Source organism: Antechinus flavipes, chromosome 6, assembly GCF_016432865.1.
Source record: "Antechinus flavipes isolate AdamAnt ecotype Samford, QLD, Australia chromosome 6, AdamAnt_v2, whole genome shotgun sequence".
In the NCBI taxonomy this organism is placed as follows: Eukaryota; Metazoa; Chordata; class Mammalia; order Dasyuromorphia; family Dasyuridae; genus Antechinus; species Antechinus flavipes.
In genome coordinates this window covers 1,646,406-1,673,390 of record NC_067403.1, presented here as the reverse complement: position 1 = coordinate 1,673,390, position 26,985 = coordinate 1,646,406, and the positions used below count along the sequence as shown (strand labels likewise).

Below are 26,985 nucleotides of genomic sequence, written 5' to 3'. Positions count from 1 at the left end.
TGAAATGGCAAAGTACTGCACAACTATCAATTCCTTGACCTAGATACTACTCCTGTACTAGTGCTGCTCACAATTCCATCCGTGTTCTAGCCACTCTGCCCTTCTATCAATTTATATTGAATGTGTCTCTTCCCCTGCATGGTTTTCAGATTGAGGAATGCCAAAATGGACATGGAGGCACAAAGACCAAAATGGAAATCTGATCTCAAATATTGCGTAGCTGTGTGACCCGGGGAACTTCTGTTTGCCTTAGTTTCCTCATGTTGTAAGGATCAAACAAACTAAGGTTAACAGTGTTTAGCAAAATGCCTGATGTGAAATAGGCACTTAAGAAATGTCTCCTTTCCTTTCTTCATCTGTAAAAGGAACATTGTAATACCTATTTCTCAGTCTTGTGTGGATAAACAAAATATAAGAAATTAGGAGAGATAATATTATGAAGTGTTTTGTAAATATTAAAGCACTGCTGCACTACCATTACTACCACCACCCTCACTCTCATCCTACTTCTGCATCACTATGACTAATATGACAATGACTATTACTACCACTCCCCCCACTTCCTAACAAGGTTTTTCCCCTGTCTTCTCTGAGATTTGTGCTTCTATATTTTTCCTGCCCCCAAATGCTTAGCCCCATTAAAGCTAATCCTATCAGTTTCTGCCCTCATTCCAGCCCAGTCTATTAAGCCCATGTCCAGTTCTAACTTATTGGTTTTCAATTCCAGCTTCATTTTCAAGTTTACATTGGATAAACACATCATCAAGTAGCTAGTACGAATACTGAACAGGACAGTAGCAAGGCCATTCATTATATTAATTATCTAACTATTAGCTTCCCAAGTCTGAGACCATGTGTTTTTCATTTTTCAATATCTTCCCCAACTCTTATTTTCTCTCCCTACACTCCCAACCACAACCCAAATCCTGCCAATTCCAGGGTCAAACTTTTACACACTTTAGGCATGTTTTTGGAATCCAGTGCTTTCCTTTGCCATTCTGCCTAGTTAGGAAACATTATGAACACAACTGTGTGTGTGTGTATACATGTCACATAAAAACAACAAACACAGCAAAACATTTCTTGGAGATCTTTAGCAACTCTTCGGAGGCAGCCAAGTATGGTAATGAATAGAACTTTGGGTCTGGAGTCAGGAATACCTACCTGAATTCAAATTCATCTCATTCAATTACTAGCTGTGGACCCTGGACAAGTCACTTAAATCGGTTTGCCTCAGTTTCTTTATCTATAAAATGAATACGATAAAAACATCTACCTCACAGAGTCATCATGATGAACAAATGAGACAATATTTTCAAAGTACTGAGCACAGTTATTGGCACTAGTAGGCAATTAACAAATCCTTATTCCCTTCATTCCTCATCCAGCAGAAAATAAACTTGCCAATTATATGGACTAATTGGCTCATGCAGTTTTTTTCAGCAATCTCACTTATTTAGTTTTTCATTAAATATTTACTATTATAACTAGATAGTAATTAGTCTTTAATTAGTTTTTTTTTCCCTGCTTAGCACAGTGTCTGGTATATAGGAAGTTCTTTAAAAAGGCTTGTTGAATGAGTGAGCAGTGTTACTCTTTGAATGTGACTAAAATCACGAGACTGATTTCTCACATGGCTCAGGAGGGTCAATTTATTTTATGATCACGCTCTGGATTTAAATGCTCTCTCTAATTTTTCTATCCTTTGTGCTTGCTTCTTTTTATCTTATATTTAGCATTCAGCTTCACCCTCCACCCCCCACTTTAGAGTGTACAGGGTATATGGAAATTGATTTTATAAAAGAGGGAAGAAATGCAGAATTAAAGGAAGGGGGGAAAAAAAAGTACTATCAAATACCTACTATGCATCAGACCCTCTGTTAAGTACCTTACCTATATTATTTTATTTGATCCACAGTGTTCCTAGAACTTAGATGTTATTATTGTCTCAATTTTACAATTGAAGAAACTGAGACAAACAAGGTCACACAGCTTGTTAGTCTCTGGAGCCATATTTGAGCCCCGGGCTTTCTGATTCTAGCTGTTTAATCTACTGAACCAGTTATCTCAAAGGGTAGCTGATGAGGAATAATTAAAAGCTGTTCCCTATCAGAAAGAAAATCTCTGGGAAAGAGAAGAAACTACTGCTCTATTCCAATTTGTGATCAAAGTACCAAATTTGAGACCTTCACAATAATAATATACATACATATGCATGTGGATCCATACACAAAAACACAGAGACATACATTTATGTATGTATACCACCTCAAGGTTTTCAAAGCATTTTATGTTATTGGTTTGCAATATATTATTTCAGTTTCTCCTTACAACAATCCTTGAATAAATTCTATTTTCATCACCATTGTAAAAATGAGTACAGCAAAATGCACTACCCCTAACCCTGAGTGACTTTTGCACTACTGACCATCTCTGGCTGAAATTTGAATTCAAGATTTCTGCCCCAGGTCCATTCCTCTATTTACTGCATCTCTTACCTGATTCTAGATGATGTTATCATACATTTCTTGCCTCATTTCAAACACTTGCAACTATGCTTTCTATACTCCAGCCAAACTTTACTACTCTCTGCTGCATTTTCCCATTCTATCGCTTTCTGCTTTTATTCTTTTGCTCAAGGAGTGCCCTAAGCTTGCTGTGTCTTCCCTCCCCATCCTTACCTAGAGAGATTCCTGCCCTGCTTTTATTTATTTATTTACTTCTTTAAAAAAAAAAAAAGAAAGAAAGAAACAATCATTCATCAAGTATCTGCATTGTTGGAGCACTTTCCCAGACCTATAACACAGTAAAAGCAACGTAGTCTCTACTTTCAGGGACTTCTTTCCTTCTCTTATATGAAGCATGAAGATGAACAGGATAAGGGTGGAAACACAAAGTTCTATTATTTATATAGCTTATAGAACAGTCTGGCAAGATGGCTCCATATCATCCTCAGATATGCTAGTACAGCTGATTGCCCTTAGTAAAGGTGCAGAAGCTGTAATAGCAAATCTGGGGATGAGATCACAAAGTAGCTCTAAAATATCTGAATTCTAAAACATATTATCAATTTTGGGATAGCAATAGTTTTCAGGTTCACAACCTAACTTCTAAATCCCAATTCAAACACCATTTTCCTACAAAGTTTACTCTGATCCGCTCAAAGCAGTAATGATCTTTCTTTTAGTTCCCACATATAATTTTATCTCAAACCTCCTAAGCACTTAACAAATCATATTGTACATGGCGTTTATATATGTCCAAATTTTATCTTCCTCCTAGACTGGTAGGCTCTGTAAGAGTAGAGACTGTGTCTTACCTAAATTCTACCCCTCCATACCCAGATCCCACCCACAGGGCTCTGCACATAGTAGGTACTCAAAACATGTTTGTGATTGTATATCCTGATTTGACTAACTTCCCGTTTTAGATATTGATATTAAAAAAAACCAACAATTGATACTCACATGAAAACCAGCTGTTCCCAATGCCTTAATTCCTTCTGTTCTGCCACATTTCTTTCCAGTTCATCAGTCAGATTTTGCTTCATGTTTTGGAGACAATCTTGACTTTTGCCCCTTTCTTCCCCTTCAACCTGCTCAGTGTGGATGACCATCTCTTTGCTGTGTTCTTCTAAAATTTGCTGCAAGAAGAGCCAGGGCACATTGAGTTTCAGTAACTCTTGTGTCATCACACCATTCTGGATGCGCCTCAACTCATCAGTCGCTTTCTTAGTAAGCCCCTGCTTTAAGGTCTTCAGTTCTTCCAGGGCATCGTGGTCAAGTCTTTCAACTAGCTCTTCCAGCGTGGCATTGTGCTCAGATATCATGGTTCGCCAGTGGATCAAGTAATGGCTAACCTCTCCAGAGGTTTTAATGGTATCCCTCATGGAAAGCTGTTCCTTCCGCAGTTCTTTTTGCTAAAATATTAAAAAAGTAATTTTTAAAAACATTAAATTTTTATTACCCATCTGGTAATGTTTCATCTTCTTCATTTTTCTTTATCACATCTCAGCATTTCCCTTCTGATTATGTTCTACTGGACTATAATATCTTTAAGGACAAGATTTTATATTTCCTAAAGATTAATATCAAGGAGACCAACCTTGAATTCTTGATAGTATATTTCTTATGGATAATCTCAAGAGAAGAGTATGTAGGCTAAAGGGATCATGACTCCCACCTAGCATGACAATGTTTATTGCATCATGCAAATTTCCTTGGTAAAATTCTGAGTTATCATATTAGGATCACATGATCATCATCACCTTGATGAAAGATTTACTATGTCTCAAGTACTATAGATAGTGATGGTCACAAACTCTTTCCCATCAAGATACTGTTATTAATTAAGAGAAAAACAATAGACTAACATTTATTCTTTCCTGTCTGTGTCCATTTTAGAAGGCATGTGGTTTCTCTTGTTAACAGAATCACAGCGTTTTATAATTGGAAAAGCCCTTAACTACTATGAAGTCTAAACTATATTGACAGAAAGAAAAAAATAATCTCTTTTGCTTGACCTAATTTGTCAAGGAACATTTACTTAAAGATTATAGGATAAATCATGCTTAAAGAATATAAAACACAGACAGTTCTGGTTTATAGAAAATATTTCTTCATATGAAGCCAAAAATGCAACTTTGACCTAATACTCCTAGTTTGAGGTCAAATAGGATGCATAATATCCATGTGTCTTGATTCTTGAAGACAGGTATCATGACCCACTTAGTTCTTTTCTACTCCCAGCTAATCAACCATTTCCTTCCACTATTCTTTGTTTTACCTGACCTCTAGGCCCCTCATCATCCTTGTAACCCCCCTTATAAAAACATTACGATTTATCAGTGTTATTTCTAAAGCTCAGTGTAATGAAGCTGATGTGGATCAACCATCATAGTAGAGAAACAAGAGTTACAAGGATAAAGATAACAATATAACTTTTCCTCTTCCTCCTCTTCTTCACATTTATATAGGACTTTGATTGCCAAGAACTTTCCTAAAAATAACACCACTTATTAGAGTGAAATAGAATTTTCTTTTTCCGAATAAGGAAATGGGGGCTCAGATATAGTAAATAATTTGCCCCAAGTCCCAAAGCTAATAGATGCCAGTAGCTGAGCACCAAACCTGAGTCCTCTGATATCATATTCATTGATACCTTTGTTTCTTCCTCTTGATTAAAATAATCTTTGTTTTCTGTGCCATATCTTGCTTCATTCTGCTATGTACATATTAGGAACTTAAAGATATTGGCTAAATTGAGCTTCTGGAACAAAGGAAGAAACCAGAGATTGATGAGATTAATCTGGGATGGCTGTATGGAGGAAATGCATTTCCAATAAAAGAAATTAAGTTTCTTAAAGATGGCCACTTGGTCAGAAAGATGACATCATCTCAGATGAGAATAACAACCTGTGTATGATGTAGAGGCATGAATAAATAAATAAGAGCATGAATAAAAAGTGTTGTCAGTGTTGCTATAATTTAGTGGGGATGGGAGGAGATACAATTGGATCTGACATAATTGTGAGAGGACCTTACAATTCATTATCAAAAACTGTAATTTGATACACACAATTTCCAGGAACAAATACGGATTTCTGAAAAAAGATAAGCTCACAAGCAAAGCCATGTTGAAGAGTGTGAGTTCTTGTTATAGTTTGTAAAATGTTAAGTGTGTGTGGAAGGCATTATTGATAGACTGCTAAGGTGTAATTATAAGAGTGCAGAAATGGGGTAGTCACCACAAACTAGAATCGAAGAAATGAGAGATATTGTGCTATATAAACCTTATTATTATCAAAAGAAGGAAAGCTGTGATAAAGTAACAAAATAAAGTTAAAGACAGATTCACCAAGAAGGAAAGTTATTTTATATCTATTTTCTGGGTCAATTATTGATTCTGATGAAACCATGATGTTAACAATGTGGCCATTTCCTTCACCGGTACAGATTGCAGCCCTTTCATGCCTACTTATCCTGTATAATTCTCATTCAAATCATCCCCCAAATCTTCCCTGGTATATCATCTCAATATTATAAAAGCTTTCTTCTCTAATTTTAGCAATTTTTTTCATGATCTGGCAGTAATTAGAACTTTTTTTTTTACCACTTTTCATTTTCAGGCAAAAAGTTTATTAATTGACTAATAATTGAGCTTTTTTTTTTTTTTTTTTTTTTTTTTTTTAGTATTAGGAGTTGATGGTTTCACTATCACCTTATCCAACCACATCTGAAATGTGGTTAAAGTTCTGGGAGCCACTTTAGGGAGAACGTTCACAAGCCAGAGGCTGTACAGACGAGTGAGATGAATAGAAAGTAGAAAATAGGGAATGAGAGTCTGCTGGAGACACCAGAGATATATAGCCCAGAAAAGAAAAGCCTTAGCAGCAGAATGAAAATCCCTATCTTTAAAATGAGAATAATAATTCTTTCCCTGACTTGCTCCAAAAGGTATTGTAAACGTGCTTTGTAAACTCTAAAAGGCAATACAAATGTAAGTTAAAATTATTCAAATATTTGAGGAATGGAAGAAAACTCCAACTAGTGGACAGAAATTACAAGAAGGTTGTCAGGCTCAATTTAAGGGATAGGGAATGTTGGGTGGAGGAATGGAAGGGGAGCTGGGAAAATTTCCTCACAATGAAAGACAATCAGTGCTGGAATGAACTGTCTTGAATGATTGTTAATTCCTCTTCTTTGAAAGTGTTCAAGAAAAGGTCGGACAACTGCTTGTCACAGATGTTGTATTTGACTCATACTAAACTACAACACTAATAAAACTGTTTATTCATGCATTTATTTATAAATTATCCTCTTTTTGCCTCTGCATCAGAGACAGCTGTCCCTCTCATCATAGATGACATTTTTCTGACCAATTGGTCAGCTTCATGAAACCCAAATCTGCAAAAGATCAATGCTACAAATTGGACTAGTTGATCTCTGAAATTCTTGACAAGTCTGATATGTTATGATTCCCTGAGAAAGAAAAAAATCTTACCAAGGATGAAGAAAGAATGACAATTCTTTAGTATTCATGAGGGTTCTTCCAGGTCGAAATAAGGCCTCTCATGGTACGGTAATGAAGGCCTCTGAAAGGAATTTTATCCTTTCTCCCAAAGCTGTCTGGGTATGATTGATGGGACCAAAAAGCTTTTGCCTTTCATGAAGAGCCTTAATAATTTTCACTTGTATAGACAGCTAGTTTGATCTGTCAATTTACACAGCAGGGCCAGTTCATTTCACAGAAATCTGCATGCAAGAATCTAAATTGCTTAATTGGGCATTTTTGCATAAAGTAAAGTAATTGCTTTGAATACATTACTCCCTTTTCCACACTCCAGCTTTGTGCAACCACAGAGCAGCATCATTGCTTGAATTTCAGATGACCCAAGGAGGCTCACTTTGTATGGGACAAGTTATGTAGACTTCTCAATGGATACTTTCTTTAGCACCATATAAATGAAAACAGCCCCCTTCCATTTAGCATCCTACAGCTCAGTCATTCCAATGATCCACTTAACTTTTAAAACACCAGGTATCTGGGCTGATGGCATATCTCCTTCTTAGCCTAGGAGTTGCAGGGAGACAAAAGTTGTGTTTTTGCTTGATACCAGGAACTAATAATACAAGACTCTGCATCCAGTTGGTACTTAATAAGTGTTTGTTCAATTTAGACATTAGCTATGTCTTATCCATGTTTTATAGAGGGTATCCCAAAAGTCTTAATGGAGTTTTCGGAAAACAAAAACTGGCACTGAGATTTTTGAGACATCCTGTATCTTAGTGCTCTATACATAACAAGTGGTGAGCTAACATATGTTAGCTGAATTGAATTAGATGACTTTTTTTTGGTTTTGTTCTAGGACTATAATTTCATCTGATAAGAAAATTCCCAGTATGGAAATTCCTTTCTCAGATACACATCAGATATTCATTTCTAAATTATAGTCTTAGAGCTTTGCCTTGGATACTGGATGATTAAGTGGGTTTTCCAAGCTCATGAAGCTAGTATATAACAGAAGCGGTACTTAAATCTGGGTCTTCCAGACTCTGAGCCTCTCTTCCTATTCATTTTATCTCCTCAAGTACCACATGAGACAAATCTTATGAAAAGCTTGTATTTTCCCTTGAAGTTTAGAAAACTTCTGAACAAAACAGAGGGAACACAATCAATTTTGGTTAAACTGTGTTAATAACGTCTAAATTAAAGTTTATATTCTACATATAAACACAGTGGACCTCACCTAAATGATTGGTGAATAAATGCTTGTGAATACTAACTCACACGTCAGAAGAACTTTAATAATGTGCTATAATTTATATGCTAAACGAGACAATGCTGACCATCTCTGGGGCATGAAAGTAAAGTTGTCCCTTCCAGAATTTGTGGAGTTAACCTAGATTGCTTGTTAGTCAGTCCACCCAAATTTGGGGTAGCTGGGTGCCATAGCGGGCAGAGTGCTGGTCCTGTATTCAGAAGGACCCAAGTTCAAATCCAGCTTCAGACTAGACTGAAACCCTGGACAAGCCAGCTAATGCCTCATTTCCTCATCTGTAAAAATGAGTTAGAGAAGGAAATGGCAAACCGCTTAGGTATTTTTGCCAAGGAAACACCAAATGGGATCACAGAGAGACAGACATGATCATTACAACTCAACAATAATAAAAAAAAAATTACATGCTTATATGTTCTGGGCACTAAGCTAAGACTGAAGTTAAAAAGAAAGGCAACAAATACACAAATGAGTGCTTGCTTCCAAGGAGCTCACAGTCTAATGGAGGAAATAAAAAAAACAAACTATATACAAATAACATCTTCCTGCCTATTTTATTTGTACATAGCTGTTTTCTGGGTAACTGGTAAATACATGTAAATAATATGTATTTTATGACATGTATGTGTTATATATTCAGGAATAACAAATGGAGGAAAGGGATCAGGGTCAGTTTCTTGGAGGAGTTAAAACTTAATCTGGAACTTGAAAGAAGTAGAGGATTCCAGGAGACAGAGATGAAGATGTTAAGAATTCCATGCCTGGGGGATTGTCAGTGAAAAGTCCTAAACTGGAAATGTCCAACTATTATCTGTGTTTAAACTTGGGATAAGAGGTTAGCATTTCTCCCTGTTAACAAATAATAGCACTGCTGTATTATATCAAAAAGAGCTATTTAGTATCCTGGCCATTAATTATATTACCTTTTGCATCATTTCACGTCTTCTCTTAATCATCAGCTTTTGGCAAAGTTTTTTCTTTTCTTGCTTCAAATCATTTTCCAGTTTATGTTGAACAGAAAGAACTTCTGCCTGAGCTCGAGCCAACAGTGTTTCCATCTGGTCTTCATCCAAATACCCGGCTCTACATTAAAAATACATGCAATTTAAACCATAGTTTCCAAATTAATATTTAAGACTGAAAACTTCAGTTTTCTGGAAGGTACAAGTTGTAAATCATTACAGACAACAATTGCAGCCATGAAATTAAATTAAAAGATGCTTGCTTCTTAGAAGGAAATTTGTGGCAAATCTGGACTAAAAAGCAGAGATATCATTTTGTTGACAACAGTCCTTAAGGTGAAAACTAAAATTTCTCTAGTAGCAATGTATGGCTCTGAGAGTTAGACTGATGCTTTCAAATTGTGGTGCTGGAGAAGACTTTTAATTTAAGAGTCCCTAGGATAACAAAGGAATCAAATCAGTTAATACTCAAAGAAATTAATTCAGGCTATTCACTGGGAGTTCAAATACTGATGCTGAAGCTTAAATACTTTGACTACATAATGAGAAGAAGGAGTTCATTGGGAAAGGCCCTGGTATTGGGAAAGATTGAAGGCAAAAGGAGAAAGGAAGAGCAGAAGATGAGATAGAGAGTGCCATCGAAACAATGAATATCAACTTGGACAGATTTCCAGAGATAGAAGATAGAAGGATCCAACGTGCTATAGTTCATGTATGATGGAGAAACTGAACAACATGACTTATACTTGACCTCAGATAGAGTCCTGTTGTGATGATTCATTGTAGGATACAGATTGCCCTCGATTCCCAAAAACTATGTCAGTGGAATTGAAGATTTAATAGGCACTACTGAGCAAGAGGAATTTTAGTATAGATCCAGGGAGAATCCACGTGTCTATTATTTGAAGAACACAATAGCAAAATTCGGAAAAGCTCACAATCAGAAGGTTGACCCCCCCCATGGGATAAATTTTATCTTATTGTTTTGGTTATAACAACTAACTCATAAAGTGATCCATTGTATCATGGAGACTCTGGCTCACTGTTTATAGGGAAGACATCAATGAATTTGTGTATCCTAAAAGGACTAAAAAACTTTTTGGCAGATGATCAACTGAGAAGACACCTCAAGAACTCAAAGGTATTATTGATCATTATACTGTCTTCATGAAAGATGATAAAGAGGTTTCTTAATTACCATTTTCCATTTCTAGCAACATTTTTATCAATTAACTTATTAACTGAATAGTGTCATATACTTTAACTAAGGTTGAAGGGTAATTTTAGATCATTTAATCCAGTAACATTATCCATTAAGGCCCACAATGGTGAACTGACTTTTGTTTCTAAGATCACATAGCTAGTGAGCAATAGTTTGGATTCGAACTCCTAGCTTCTACACTCAACAGCTTGTGGTGTCCCCAGCATACTTTCAGAATCACAGAAATATGGTTTTAGATTTATATATCTTATAGTAGTAAAAGTAAACAGTAATGATAGATATCTTAAAAAGCTTTGGGATTTGCAAAGTAATATCTAGTATTTTATTTTGTCCTCATAGAAATCCTGTGAAGTGGGTATTATGGATAATAATACCCCCATTTCACAGATGTAGAACAGACTAAGATAAAGTCACACAATAAGGAAGTGTCTGAGAAGAAATTTAAACATACTTGCATAACTCTAAGCCCAGTATTCTATCAATTGCACCACAACCCAGAATTTCTTCATTCAGGGACCAGTGTAAAATATTCTATATCCTATTAACAACAGCAAAGACAACAATAACATCTTTGATTCCCATAGTCTTTTCATCTGAGAAAATTTCTCATGATCATTCTATGAACTAGTAGAAGTTTTTGTAAGACCAATTTACAAATAAGGAAACTGTAGCTTGTAATTTAAGTGACTTATCCAAAACCACAGTCAGCAAATCATCAAATAGAAATAGGACTGAAAAATTCTACCTCTGACTTGCAAGCTCAGTATTTCTTTCTGTGATCTTAGCCTGCCATTATTAAAAGCAGACTCTGGGACTTAATAGATTCAGATTTCCTAACATCATCTCATCTCCAAGGATCTTCCATGATTGTATGACTACATCCTATGGACCTAAGAAATCTTAGGGTTCAAGGGACTTTATGACTTTTTTTTACCCTGATCCTGCTTCTAGGCAGCCATGACATTAGCACTGAAATCACAGAGCCCTTGAATGATTTTTTCAAGGTCATATAGCTACTAGGGGGATGGCACCAGAACCCAGTTTCCCTGCTTTCTACTAAAGGGCTCTTGTCCACCAGTGAGATGTCTTTGCTCTTTGAAATGATGATTATGTGATCCATTCCTGGCCACAAGGAAGGATCTTCAAGGATTAGGGTCAATAACACTGAATACTTTGGACATGCCCAATCTTGACTTCAGAAGATTTAACATCCCTACTCTGCCAACTTAATACATCATCCTGACCAAATCTCTTAAGCTCTATGAACCTCAATTTCTTCACCTATAAATTAAGGAAATTAGACTAGAGAATCTCAACTTCTTTCCAGCTCTAAATCTGTGATTCTAGGAGACAGAAATTAACCAGGAATTTGTCATTAGAGTACTGACTATATACATAAATAGATTTAAATAGTGTAGGTAAATTAGTGCATGATAGTCTGAACCATTCTTATTCAGTTCCAATTTTGGGAAGTCCTCACTAAATTCAAATCTGTCACTTATCTATTGCTCTACAACTGTCTGTGTTCCATAACTACTGAAATCAATGTGAATAATGTCCTTGCAATACATTTTAATTTGTTGATATTTATTTCAAAATATGCTCTTGAAAACAGAACACAATAATTCAGGTACAATCTAGACAATGCAGGATATAGCAGGACAGTCCTCAGTCCTGATCTGAAAAATATTTTTACTAAAGCAGATTAGGAGTATTCAAAGTACTTTAAAGATATTTTAAATATTTGTATATAAATGCTGACTCATATTAAGCTTTTAAAACAACCAAAGTCATCAGATTCTTTTTTCCTAGATGGAGTACTGACCAAGCATATTTCCTCCATCCTGTATATGTACAACTCACTGATAGACCCTAAATGCCTATTGAATGTTACCTTACTGGTTTAGGATCATTGTTCCAAGTTGTCAACACAATTTGGAATTTTACTCTATTATCTATCATATTAGCTCTTTTTGGTTTGGGTGATCCACAAAATTTATAAAGGTGCCTCCATATAGCAAATAGCAGTCACTGCTAACAATATTAAATAGTTCAGATCCAAGGAGAGTCCTGTGATATATCATTGGAAATTTCCTGCCAACATGATATTTATCTATTAATGAGGAAGAATCTCTCCAACTCTACCATCTCAATAAGAAATCCCATTTAGGCAAAGAGCAGATTGCTGAAGGGCACGGATGTTACCTTGAATCCAGTTCTTCCAACTTGGGAGCCAGTGAGAAGATAATGTGCACTCACAGGGTCTATAACAAGCTGATAACCCTACACTTTTCTTGACCTGTTGTATCAGAAATGTTACATTCACTTCTTTTCTCCTTATTTTAGGACTAAAGGACTTAATTTCATGCTACAAGAAGACCCATGAGGACGTGTAGTCTGTAGAAGAGAAGACTAAAGGGAGAGATGATGCTTGTTGTCATGGACTGTCACATGCAAGTAGAAATTGTTTTGTCTCAGAGCAACAGATCTATGTTGAGTAAATGATGAAAGCAGGTCATGTTCCTCAGTGTGTTGGTTCATTTGGGGATAAGAATGAACTGAACTGAACTAGAATTGGGAGTCTGATTAAAGCTATTGACCCCTCTCTTAGAATGAATTTTTAATGCATCAACTACACATCAATTAATAAAAGAAATAAATTCTATTGAAATAGAGCCCTCAAAATTGTAACAACCATAGCAACAAAAAAGAACTGCAGGTGAAAATCCTTAGGCCCCTGTATCTATAAAGAAACTAAAATCAGTGAGCAAAGTAACATGCTTTACATCACAGATTTGATTTCAAATTTAGAGATTTTCCCCACTCTGCCATGCTGTTGCTTTTCCTGACAGGTCCTTGACCTAGTGGGCCAGTAACTCTATTAATAAATATAGATAGCCCATTAAATACTACGTTCTCAAAGAACTAGTCTCACTAATATCTACTCAGAAGGGGATTCCTGGGGATTAAAGACTCTTAAATATAGAAGGGTCCCCAATGAATTAACTAGCCCAAATAAAATCTTAAGCCTTAATTTCTTCTAAGGAATATTGACAATCTTCCTAATTCTTTTTGAATATCACCATTTCAGAAGGCAGATCCTTCCCATTTTAGACAGCTAAAGCTCAATCAATTTTTTTGTAACTTCTTTCTTATTACCTTACTTCCCCCCCTCCCCACTAGAGAATAAATATCACATTTTGGGGGAAAAACATTAGACTAGGCATCAGAAGGTTTGGGCTAGTACATTATTTCTCTGGAGTCATCTATAAATAATCTATAAATCTATAAATAAAATATAAATAAAATAACTAGATGATAGCTAAGGTCCTTCTCTCCAACTCTAGATTCTCTGATCCTACATTGTTGGGTTCTGCAGTTCAAGATAACAAATGTTTCTTAATATAGAATAAATTAATTGGGAAATTTCAACTAATTTGTAGTGACAACAAAATTATTCCTTTTTGGAGAAAAAATGAACTGGAAAGAAAATTGCTGTTCTTGGGGAATGAATAAACAAGTTGTGCTACATGAACACACACACACACACTCATACACACATATATATACACATATATACATATACTATAAGACTATACATAGTAGTGAACGTAATGAATATAGAAAATTGTGAGAAGACTTATATGAATAAGGCAAGTGAAATAAAAGCAGTCAAGAAAACAATAACAACAAATCAATTATGAATACTTCAAAATTATCATGGCCAGATTTGACCATAAAGAATCATTTTTTGCAACTAACAGTTAAGAGACTTCGAGCCAACCACTCTGTCTTTGTCAGTATTGGAACTTGAAATGAGATCCTCCTGGCTTAAGAGCTAGCTCTTTTCAACATAAAAGGATAACCCATTTCTGTAGCATTTTAAAGTCTACAAAACATTATTATCATGGTAGTCATGAGAGATAGGTAATGAAAGTCTGTGCATCCAGTTACCAGAAGGAGTAACTGAGATTCTCAAATGTGATGTGACTCGATTAGGTTTGCACATCTAATACATCTCTGAGTCAGAAACCTGGATTTTCTAACCCCAAGAAGGGTCAGTCAGTGTTTATTCATCTAGAGCATGTTGTCTTTCTAGGGGAATAAATGAATAGTAACATGAGGATACAATGAAAACACAATATTGTTAATTCTAAAAAAGTTTAAAAATAAACTACATGGATGAGACAAAAAGCCCTTTGATAGCTGCTATGTAGTTCCAAAGGGTGATATGAATGAGTAACCACAGATATCTAAGCAAGCATATAGAACACCCAAATTTCCTTCGGTATCCTTCCCATCTGCCAAGGAAGGGAAAGGGGGAGCCCATATCAAAAGAATGCCATCACAGGAGAAAGATAACATTTGAACAGGTTCTTAGGAATCAAAACATTACATCTTCATGGACGATAGTGAGGAGAATTCAATGGATTTGATGCTCAGAATAATAAGCTGACACACAGAATGCTGGAGGTAGACTAAGACTTAGGACACAGAATAGAAAAAATCAGAGTTGGATAGTCCCTTGGAACATAGAACATGGAGTACTAGATCTGGAAGTGGATGTATAGCATAAAATATAGAATGCCAGAGTTTGGAGGGAACCACAAAGATCTTTATAACAAATCTCATTTCACAGATTAGGAAAGAGAGACATAAGGAAAGAAAGAATTTTTCCTAGACCATGTCACAATTTAGTGGCAGATAGAAGGCTTGAAGTTGAATATCCTTACTCTGTCTCTGGTATTTTCCCCCACTGCACCCCACCCCCAACTCTGCTCAGCTTCCTCTATAGAATTAATGAATATTAATTTTATAGCATCAAGTGTGCGAGTATTACTCATGGATACAGTTTTTGTTTCTGGCTCCTCCATAAACATTCTACATGACCTTTGGCCATTCATTTACTTTCCCTGTGCCTCAGTTTCTCCTACTGTAAAATGAGGAGGTTGAATTAGTTCCTACTCAGGCAACATTCAGTGATGAATAGACCACTGAATTTCAAATTTGGAAGATCTACTTAAATATTCATTGATCCTCTCTGAATCTCAGTTTCTCTGCCTCTAAAATAAAGGAGATGCACGAGATCTCTGTGTAATATTTTAGCACTAAAATGATGTCCAGCTCTGAGACATGTGCGGTTAAATGGCTGATACTCACCCAATATTTTTGCATAGAACTTGTAGCATACTTAAAAGTGAATGCTTTTGCCAGTTAATAGCTCTATCGTTGCTTCATGAGCCTCTTAGAATTCTCTATTTAAGAACCTCTGACAGAAGGACGAATTGACCAAAGAACATCTTTCCCGGGGAATGATTTTTTATTATTTAGAAATTTTACCATTTAATTACCTCTCATTTTTGTGAATAAGGCTTGTTATCTGAGCTGTGGCTGTGTTCAGAAGACTCTGGTCCCGGGTTCCCAATGACTGTATGCTTTGTATCAGGTATTGTGTGTAGCCAAATCGCTTACTCAGGTGGTATTTCTTATTGGCTTGTAAAAAATCCATTAACTCTTCAATATTCTCCTATTTGAAAAAAGGAGAAAGACACATGTAGGTTACATTTAGTCTATTCTGTCTTTTATATTAGCAAATTACAATATGGATCAAACAGCATTTGTAAAGTGCATGCTATATGCCCAGCAATATGTAAAGCTCTGTAGACACAGAAAAGAAGTAAAAACATTCACTGCCCTCAATAAAATATATACTCTAAAGGGGAGGCAACACAAATAAAGATAAGTATAAACACTATAATACATTCAGAGGGTGAGGAAAGTGCCCTTGAAGAAGAAGGCACTATGGGAGACAAGGGAGATCTTGTTGCAGGATGCAGCATCTGAGTAGAGCCTTAAGGAGAATCAGGCATCCTGGAACAGAGGGGAGGGGAGAGAACATTTCCATATGTGTTGAATAGTCAGTTTAAAGCCTTAAAGGGAAGAGACAGAGAGCATCAGGCACAAGGAGCAGAAAGCAGGTTGAATGGCTATGCCCCAGGGTATGTGGAATCAATCTGCAAGTGCTCAGCACTGTGCCAGGAAGTGGGGATAAAAAAGGTAAACTACCATCCAACAGATTTTCAAGGAATTCACTTTTTAAAAGGGAGGCACTCCATAAATAACCAGTTAGTTACAACATCCTACCCCAGAAATGGGGGGGGGGGCGGCGGTGGGAATCTTAGAGGGAAGGTACTAGGAGTATCTAGAGTGGACTGGAAAAGCGTCTTGCAAAAAGTGGGATTTGAGCAAGCCAGGAAAGGTGGTGAGCAAGGGCACTGCAGGTAAAAGGCAGAGTTAGATGGGACAGGGAATTCCACGGGCAGTAAACCAACAGCAAATAAGTCATCGCAGCTGGATCAAAAAGGGGATGTGAAAGGGGAAGAAATATGTAAGAAGACTACACATGTAAGGACTTGTGAAGGACTTTAAATATTAAGGAACTTGACTTTTGATTATTTTGAACCTTATGACATACCCAAAAGGCACAGAATGCTACTATACCTCTCAGTTTACAAATGAAGAAACCAAGCATTCTGAGGTCACATTGGCAGTAAATGGCAGACCTGAAACTCCTGCCTGCCATGCCCTCTTTATCACGCTTCAGTAAATTGCCCATATAAGAAAAGCTGGGGAAAATAATCTTATAGTTTATGCATCTAGGCTATGTTCAGAACAGGTCAAGACACAGCCAAAAACATCAACATATAAGTGTGAATCTCAGTGTTAGAAGATGGGCAAGGAGAATGTTTTGATGACACATAGAGTTATCAGCAGGAATTCTTGTACCTGTGGCAAATCCAGCTGTATATATGTTTACGTTTGCTTATCTTAGCAGAACTCATGAGAGAAACAAGGCTATTGGAAGGGAGCGAAAGGCCCAGATCACAGCTTGAAGGTCAACTCCTCAGGAAAGAAATGTACCCCCTCCTTTAGATGTCAATACTGAAGAGCAAAATCACATGCACTTTATCCTAGATTGGCTCTGCAAGTTTTGATATATAGTGTTTTATCCAGAGCCATTACAACATGTATATAAACACACTGTCTTCCTGTTAAAAATAACAAGTAAAAAGGTTTTTCTGCCCAGTGGATTTTTAAAAATTGAAGAATGATGTATTATATCATCAGATGAGAGTATTATCTCAAGATGATAATTAAGAAGAGAGCTCTGAGAAGGCAGAAAAAAATTCTTATCAGTACTGTCCCACTGGAGAGTAGAAAAAAAAAAGGATCATAAAAAGGCTCATTTCTTCTGAAACTTTCAGGCTATATGAAAGCTCAAGGATATATTCAAAGAGGTCACAATTGGATCCTCTGACACAGCTAATTCTCTGCTTTGGACACATGGGCATGTTTTAGAAGCCTATGGGATATCAAAGTGGAGAGGTGCAGCTAGCAGCTAGAGACACAGTAGTGGAGCTCAGGAGGAGAGATGAGCGTAAACTGTGAATTTACATGTCATTTTCACAGAGATGGTAAGTGAATACATTAAAGCTAATGAGGTTACCCTAAGAAAAACTGTAAAAAGAGAAGTTAAGGATAATGACAGAGTCTTAGGGTAACTCAAGGTTAACAAGTTTTGGAAAGAGCAGTAAGACAAATAGGACAAGATAGAGGTCATGTGGCAGGTGATATTATCAATGGGTCAAATATTGCGGAGTAGTCAAGAAGCATAAGGGTTGGTAAGACTATTTGATTTAGCAAGAAAGAGATTACAGGGACATTAGAGATATTGTAACAGTAATAAGGAGAGGAGTTCTATTGTAAGGGGTAAAGAAGTAAGTAGAAATGAGAAAGTGATGGTGACAAATACAAATCCCAAAGCTGAGGAATGGCCTGTATTAGGAAGCAGAGCTCTCCATTTCTGCAGATTTTCAAACAGAGGCAGAATGACCAGAGTAATGTGCAAATACCTTGGGACAATTGATACTTTTGATTGTTTCTCTTTGTGATAGCAATGACCTTGTTAGGGTCCTTCTACTGATGGCTAATTCAGATCATTTACTTTTGATCAGACATAGTTAGACTGAACTGCTTCCACTAACTGTAGTGAATTCTCAGTCGACTGAGAATAAGATTTCATGCTATATATATTTGGCGGGTTCTTCTTTTTATTGTGCTTCTAAATTTTGTACTTTTTCGGAATATATTTCATTACAAGAGGGCAAACACAATTTTGTAGTATTTGAGGAGCACACTGCATTAGCCATTATTGACATTGTAGTCATTGTTGATTTGGAGAAATCAAGCATTCCAAATATCATTCGAGTCCAAAATGAAAGCAATTCTTGGTCGAAATAAATGAGAAACAATCATTGCACATTGCACAGCAGTCTGAATAACTCAGAAAATAAGCAAAGATCTCCAAAGGAACAGGTAGCTTAGAGAAAAAGGGAAGCGTATTATTAAAGAACCCTTTACAATGCACCTCATCTATCTTGTAGTCAGAGGGACACTGGAAACAAAAAGAAAAAAGCAAACTGTTAATCATTGCTATGAAGAAAAATGTTTCTCATAGTGGACAAGATAATACCAAGAGTGGATTGCTAAAGATTTTTTAAAAGACAATTGTCTTTACTAAAGAAACTTACTTTTTCAGTCAAGATTATACTAAAACCACTGTCAGAGAAGGTAGGTGAACCTAAAAAAATTGATTATCTTTATAAGAGTATAAAATATCTACCTCAAAAATATTGGGGGATTTTTTTTTTTACTCTCCAAGGATCTGGAAGTCTGATACACTTTGAGTGACTGACACACTCTGATAAGTGTAAGACTATTCTGAGAATACTGAGAAAAATAGAACTGATCTTTCATTAACAAGGAGATGGAACACTGCAACACAACCTGTTATGGTCCAGAACTCTGAACTTGAAACAAGGTGTTAAAGCAGGGGAATTGATAAAAAATACTATGGTAGTTTAGTACATGTGCTTAGTACCTACTATAGTTCTATAAGATTCACACCTATGATAAGAGAGCATATAAGCTCGAACAAACTCAGCCAGAATCAGAACTAGGGAAGACAGAGTCCTTGGTGGTCCTTCTGCTTCCCCACAGAAACCAAGACATATTCTGGATGACCTCAAGAAAGCTGGCCCGGGCCCCAAGCAAAGAGATAATAAAGGATTTGGACTTAAACCCCTCGCTACTGGTGTAGTGATTACTGAACTGAAACAGAGGCTGCTCCCAGAGACCCCAAGGAATCCGAACCAAGAAGAACATTACATTTTGGCTTCCTTTTGTTTTAGAATATAAGTGGTCACTTATCTCCTTTCCTGGAGCCTGGTTAGGTTTTTTTTTGAAGCCTATCTCTCTCCTTGGTTCCAAGACCTTGAGCTCCTGCCTCCTTCTCTGCCCTCTTAATCTCTCTGAATAAATCCTGGCTAAGGCTTCTAGTTTATATGCTCTACACTGAGTATAAACCAATCATTGTATCACTTGGAAATCATTATGTGTTGTAGGACTAAATAAATGACTAAACTAGATTTAACTATTGTCTCTTCAGTTCCACTTAGTACCTTGTTTCAAGTTCTGGCCCATAACAACCACCTTTCACCATACCACATATCATAAAAGGTTAAGAAGTTTATCGGTGATATAGATAAACATGCTACAATGGCATAGGAATCAATTATTTAAACACTTTTGAAAATCTCTGGGTTTTAATCAAGGATAGACTTGGATAATTATGCCAAAGGTATAATTAATATTCAATGTGAGAAGAATACAGTTTCATGATAAAAAATGAAAGAAAAGGGGTCAAATACTTGTGAACTCAATGTAAGTAATGTAAAACAAGTGATTATATAAAAAGTAGGATACACTTTATGTTAATAGTTATAAAAGATATATTGCATTTTAAGGTTTATTAGGTGTTAATAAATGTAATTATTTTGCTTTCTTCCTAAGAACTCAAATACCAGTATACTTGTAGAGGTGCTACAGAGGGAATTAATCACCATTCAGATGTTGATTAGACTAGAGGATCACTGATATGCTTTCCTCTTATTCATGATATTCATGAGTCTATAATATAGAGAAGTAAGAGAGAAGAAAAGGAAATGGAAAACACAAGGGGAAGGGAACAGAGGGAAAGGAAAACTAATGAACAACAAAGGGAAATCCAGAAAGAATGGTATAAGCTTGTAATCCCTATCTTGGGGGAAGGTGAAGCTATTAGATTGCTTAATCTTGGACATTCAGAACTGCAGTAGACCAAACTTTTAGTGTATCCATATTAAGTTCAGCACCAATATGGTGAGCCTTTGGGAAATGGGGGTCACCAGGCTGCCAAAGAAAGGGTGAACCAGCTTAGTTGTAAATGGAGAAGCTTAAAGCCTCTGTCCTGATCATCAGGGAAAGCAAGAAAAGAAAAGAAGGAATAAAGGAGCAAAGGAAGGAAGGAGAAAGTTAGGATGGGGAGATAGAGAAAGAGAAAAAGAGATAGAGAATGAATGAATAAGAGAAGCATGGAGAATAAAAAAGGGGAAAGTAGAGGAATCGGAAAGAAAAGGAGAGCTACTGAAGCGAGAAAGAAGAGTTAACAGGTTGAAGACAAGGATGGGGGAAGAGTTCAACAGCAATCAACAACAGCAAAGGTGGTAAATATACAAAAGGTCTCTCTGAACGGTGACATTTAAGGAAATGTTTTTGAAAATTACTCTACCATAAGGTTGCGGTAACCTTTCATGACATTACCTGTATTTTAGAATAATCTTGAAAGAGCATTTTAGCAGCTTCCAACTTGAGGTCTCCCTTCAAAATGGCACTTTTTATCTGTGTAAAAAAGATGTTGTGTAGTTCATTTCTTTGGAAAATTGCCAGTTCTCTGTATGCTTTTGCAAAATCTTCCTCCCTTTTGAGCAAGAGAGACTTCCTCAAGTGGTCCTGCTCGCGTCGGTGTAGATTGTGCAGCAAATTTCTATATTCTAAAGCAGACTGTTGAAAGAAGAAATGTCTGTTTCATGGCTGACAGATTTAAAATACACACACACACACACATATATATACAAATATATATATTTATCAGTGAACAATGAGAAAACTACTGATTACAGGGAAATATCAAAATGTGTCCTTATTTGGAAGATCTATGTTTAACTATAATTGAGGCTCTTGTCAAATATATGTAGTGTGATATAGTGGCAATAGTCCTAAATATATTGTCTCAAGGAAATGTATGAATGTGTGGTTTTATGCTTACTATGAATAAATCACCTTACATCTCTGAATAACAGGGTTGGACTAAATCAATGGTAAATCCCCTTGAAATTCTAAATACTTAAGTCTTTCCCAATTCTTCTTTCTCTTCTAAATCATTCAGAACATATTGTTGTGGTTCCATGCTTTCCTAGAAATCCACAAGGCCTTATCAGGTGTTAATTAATTTTACACTATTTATTTATAGATTCCTTGTTTCATTTGGAGGCCATTTTCCCTCCTGTTTTTAATATTTTCCTTGTTGACTTATGGGATTATGAGTTTATGTGCTCAAGGACTTGAACTGAGTTTTCTTCCTGCTGAGATTTTTGGCAATTTCAGTCTCTCTATTCCTGTCCCCCTTATGTTCCTTTTTATTGTTCATTTTTTGACTCTCTCCCCTTCAATAGCTATTTCCTTAAGGGGTAGATCTCCAGACATTCTCCTTTCATGCTTTGCAATCAGTTTCTATGCCTCAAGTAACTTCTAAGTGATACAGACCTGGTCCCAACTGACACATGACTCCTTCCCGGAGCCTAGTGTGGTGATATACAAACAAATATCACCATCTTGTTCCGATTCCCTCTTCTTCAGTCATCTGGCTGAGCTGCTTTGCAGCACTGAATAGGACCTAGTCCTCTCCCTGCAAATGCTAGCTTATGACTTTTGGTTTTCTGCCATGAGTAGAAGCAGTATTCCTAGGAACACATAGAACTGAATTCTTTTTTGCATTTGTGGGCTGCCTTATGTAATCCTTTTAAGTCATAGAGACTGGTGAGAGAAGAACTGCTAAGTGAATGAATTAGCGACTGGGGATTAGAATTCCCTGTTCTCCATCATGGTTCTTGGTTTTCTAGAAGATGGGGACAGCTCCAATTGATTTATCTGTTAAGGACAATTCCTGCTTTGGAGAGCTTTGAATTTTGAAAATGAGATAAAATGCTAAATCCTCCATCTATATAAACATACATATACATATAAATGCATGTATCTTTATAGTGAAGATTTGGCTTAATATACAGCCCTTTTGGTCCTCTTTCCCATCCATTTTTGTATAGGACTGTTTACATTTGTTGACTGTTGTCAACTTCAGTAATATTATTTTTAAAAAGATGCTTAGAATTCTTGGAGAAAACAGTTGAGAAGAGTGGTATTTTTGGAAGTCATATTGCAAAGGGATTAAAGGTGGCAAAGAGGTAGGAGTTGTGAATACAGGGAAGACTAGGAGTTTAGCAGTCAATCCAAATAGAGCTGTACTGGGATAATAGACTTTGTCTTCAAGGGAATTAGAAGTTCATCATTGAATAAGAGACTTAACAGATGGTTATAGACCATTACATTCCAAGGCAAAATGTGAAAATACAGCAGAAATTTAAAGATCATTCCTAGGAAAAGATCTGGGAAGGCTTATAAAAGGAGAGATGATGTTTGAGCTTGAATGTTGGGTCAGAATTCACTGGGCATGTTGGAAACAGTTTGAATACAGTTGAGAGGGGCACAAGAAGTCCCATTTGGTCAAAGTTTTCAAAGCACGAAGGGGAATGCTGGGAGACAGTTGGAAAATGTGTCTGGGTCCAAATTGCTGAATGAGTAAATATCTAAAGTCTGTTTCAGAACATCATTCCTGGCTTCTTTTCATCCTACATAAAATAGATAAGCAGGATCAAGAGCACATTTAGCAGATAGAACCTATGAGTGATGAAAAAGTGCCCAGGATTCAGTGATGATGGACGCTAGTTATTCCATCAATGTCATCCCCTCATTTGATATGATCAAATATGACAGGCATGAACCATTCATTTTTTAGGTTAATAGGGATGAAATGTGGGGAAAACACACTACTAAGTTTCTCACCAATGAGAAGTTTAATCGATTCCAAAGTAACCTTTCACAAGATTCTGTGGGGTAATATATATGCCAGAGACTGAGTAATCAGAGTTTGAGCTTTACTTACTAACTGTAATTTTGGGGCAAATTCTTTACTCCCCCATAGCTTTTTGCATCTGTGGATAACACTTCCATGAAGTAAATTGTGATGAGGAAAGCACATTGTAAACTCTAAAGCAGTATAGAAATATGAGCTATTTATTTTGTGTTGGCTATGATTATCATTATCCTTACATTATTTAGCACATTGGTGAAGCATTCTCTAGTATAATGGAAAAAGCCCTCCCGGAGAGAGTTTTCCATATTGGCCATCTCCTTGCTATTACCTCCCCACAATGTCCAGTTCTTGAATTATGAGTCAAGATTAGAGCAGCTCTGCCATTTTCCCAGGATGGAGTATGTCAAACTATGCCCTTTCAGTTCCATTCCCCATTTCTGTAAGTTTCTGAACTAAATGGTTGCTCCTTGTTCACCACCCCACTCTGTGAGTTGTGGCCCCCATTAGAATTTAAGCTCTCAAAGGGCAAAGACTATTTGTGCTTTTCTTTTTGTATTCTCAATGCTTAATAGGTTTTATTTTTTTCTATTCATTCATTCCATCACAAGAAGCTACATAGTTGTTGTGGTCAAGACATTAAAGTTTCCAACAAAAATCATAGTTCATTCAGATAAACACAGATCAGTATTGGCAAAGAGCAAAAAAAAAAAAATACCCTTTTTTAAAAAAGGTTTTCAGGCACAGTTGGAAATATCTATATGGAGAAACTATGATATTTCCTGAAAAACTGTGAACCAACAAGCACTTTTCCTCATATAGTCAGAGAAGGAGATTCAGAAACAAAGACAGAACTAAAGGAGGGGGGAGCCGACTTACTCTCTCGCTGACGTGCTTCAGCAGCTCCTCGGCCTCCTCCATGGCTGCCATCTCCCTCTGACACTGAGCCTCTGTTTTCTTCCTCATCTCCAAGGTGCACTCTGCCGTCAGAGCAACCATCTTCCGATCATACTCCTCTTGGACTTCAGTCTCCATCATGAGAAACTGCTTCTTGAAAAGAGAGCTCATCTTTTTCTCCATGTGGGGGGAGAGGTTGCCACTGAGAGTCAGGTTTTTCAACAGCATGCCGATTATGTCTTTGCTGATCTGCATCCGACAGGCCTGCAGGTCCGCGTCTGCCCGGGTCAGGGTGGCTATCTCCATGCTAGAGAGTGGGAAGAGAAATGATTAGACCCTGGGAACACATGCAATTTCCACTGCTTTAAGCATCCTGGTTTGCATGAATAGACAGCAAGACCTAGCTTCAAACCCAGCCTTAGATCAGAAACCCTTTACTGTCCCTTACGAGATATAAGGAACTTGGTTAGGTGCATGGGGAAATAGGATTATGAGAAGTGGTATCTGCCCCTGAAATACTTTCCATGCATCTAGGATAAAAATACTCTTTCAAATATAAAATAATACAAATGCAAAACAGTTCAAGAGAAGCCTCGAAGAAATGTGGTATGGCAGCCACAACAGTTAGCATTTATATGCTACTGAAAAGATATATAACTTGATACACGTGGGTATGCTATATATACATACACATACATGTACATGTGTGTATGTTTTCTCATTTGATCTTCACCTCACCTTGTGAGGTAGATGCTGTTTATATCCACATTTCAAAGATAAGGAGAGAGGACTGGTTCTAGAAAGAGCACACAGCCTCTAATCCTGCCTTACTTCCTTCACTACCTATGTTATCTTAGTCAAATTAATTTCCTGGAGCCTCAATATGTTTGTCATTAAAATTAGGACATCAGACTAAGTGATCTCAGAGGTCTCTACCAGAATAAGAGCTATGACCATGTAATTACATAAGATGAGGCAGCAATTCAGTTCCTGACAAATGCGAGGCAAATCACAGAATATGATAAAAATTACAGAACACTGGAGTCGGAAGAAAACTTAGCAATCAGCTGTTCAGACCCTCTCATTTGGTATGTAAAGAAACTGAGGCCCAACAAAGAGAAGGGATTCTCCTAATACCATGCAGTGAGGTAGCAGCCAGTTTTATGGGATATGGCCAAAGGAGGAGTCCCTCCAAACATTCTCCTCTAGACCCACAGGGTTATCCAGGGCCTACTTTCAGGAGCTCACTCAGCTAATGGACTTGTATCGACCTAGCAGCAATATTCAACTAAAATGTCATCAATTCTGTTAACACATCGGCAAGATATAATTTTCAAAAGCATCTCTTGGATGCTGATTGCTAGAGCTCTTCTTAAAGTTATTACAGCTTTCAACCGCTGTGGAAGGATGGGAAACGAGTGATTACTGGCATGTTGAGCACTTGCTTTGCACCCAAACAATCCAAAGGGCAGAGGATCTCCAGAGGCAACTCTCTAAGAACTAAAATTCGAATGCAAGGGCTACCCTATTTTGATAAAAGAACACACTCACATGTGATTGTACACACAGGTGTGTATGGATCCATCCAAGAACACTATGTGTGTGTAGACATATACAAAGTCCCGTCCCATTTCATCAGTTGGGAAAACTCTCCATGCAGGTAGCTTAGCAGACCTGTCTCTCATTGGGAGTCTTAGAGATAGGCCTGTGCTCTGTGTGCATATGGTACATGTATGTTTGGTGTGTATGCCCATGTGTAAATCTGTGTGTATGTACACAAATACCCACGTGTGTTTGTAGGAGTAGAAGGCTAGCGGCTCAAAACTTTCTATGTTGAGATCTGAATCACGAGTTAGGTAGAACAGGCACAGAACAGGTCTGGACAGAACCCTGGCATCTTGCCCCACCCCACCTCATCTAGGTGCTGCTGCCTGCTCAGAACACGGAAGGCTCATTTAGCTAATGACTTTAAGGGAGCCATAAATTTCCCAAGAAGGTACTTGTGGCATCTCACCCCGCACTGCAATGATTCCCAGCTGTAGCTCTCCAGGGTTCTGACCAGGGTTTAATCAGTAACCCCTAGGACTGTTACTACTGTGGCAGACTGGTCCCTGTGCTCTCCTAGAAAAGGGTGTGCTTCCTGCTGTGTTCCAGGTGTGGAGTGCTCCTCTGTAAAGGAAGCAGCTTGAATTAAGTCCTTCAAGGTCAATTGACCTGAAGCTCCGGTGTGGATCCTTAGGGATCCGTCAGGGCTGTCCCATGGGTCAGCTTGTGGCCTCCTTATGCTAGCTTTGCAACTCTCCAGCAGGCTGCATTGACCTGAGGGAGGAGTGCAATAAAGAGCAGACCTTGGTAGGAAAAGAAGGCACGCGGGAGCCCCCTGTACTTCTGCCAGCCTCAGCCCTCAAGCTCCAAATGGTCTAATCACATTGCTTTCCCTCCCAGGACCCGGCATGAACAGTGCTACCACCATAGATCATACTCTGATGAGATAAATGTTTATGTTGCTCACTGCAATATTCTCTGCTCGGCTCTCTTCCCT

At 37.3% G+C, this 26,985-nt stretch overlaps 1 protein-coding gene across 1 annotated transcript in view; it reads right to left on the bottom strand.

Annotated features, from left to right (window-relative positions):
• EVC2 (EvC ciliary complex subunit 2) overlaps positions 1-26,985 on the bottom strand; it is a 163,671-nt gene that overhangs the window by 59,589 nt on the left and 77,097 nt on the right. The window contains exons 10-14 of the mRNA XM_051967556.1: positions 24,426-24,750; positions 21,164-21,403; positions 15,814-15,989; positions 9,202-9,361; positions 3,468-3,919 (exon numbers count right to left, since the gene is read on the bottom strand). Coding sequence (XP_051823516.1) covers positions 3,468-3,919; positions 9,202-9,361; positions 15,814-15,989; positions 21,164-21,403; positions 24,426-24,750 — 1,353 coding nt within the window. The remainder of the gene's footprint in view (positions 1-3,467; positions 3,920-9,201; positions 9,362-15,813; positions 15,990-21,163; positions 21,404-24,425; positions 24,751-26,985) is intronic.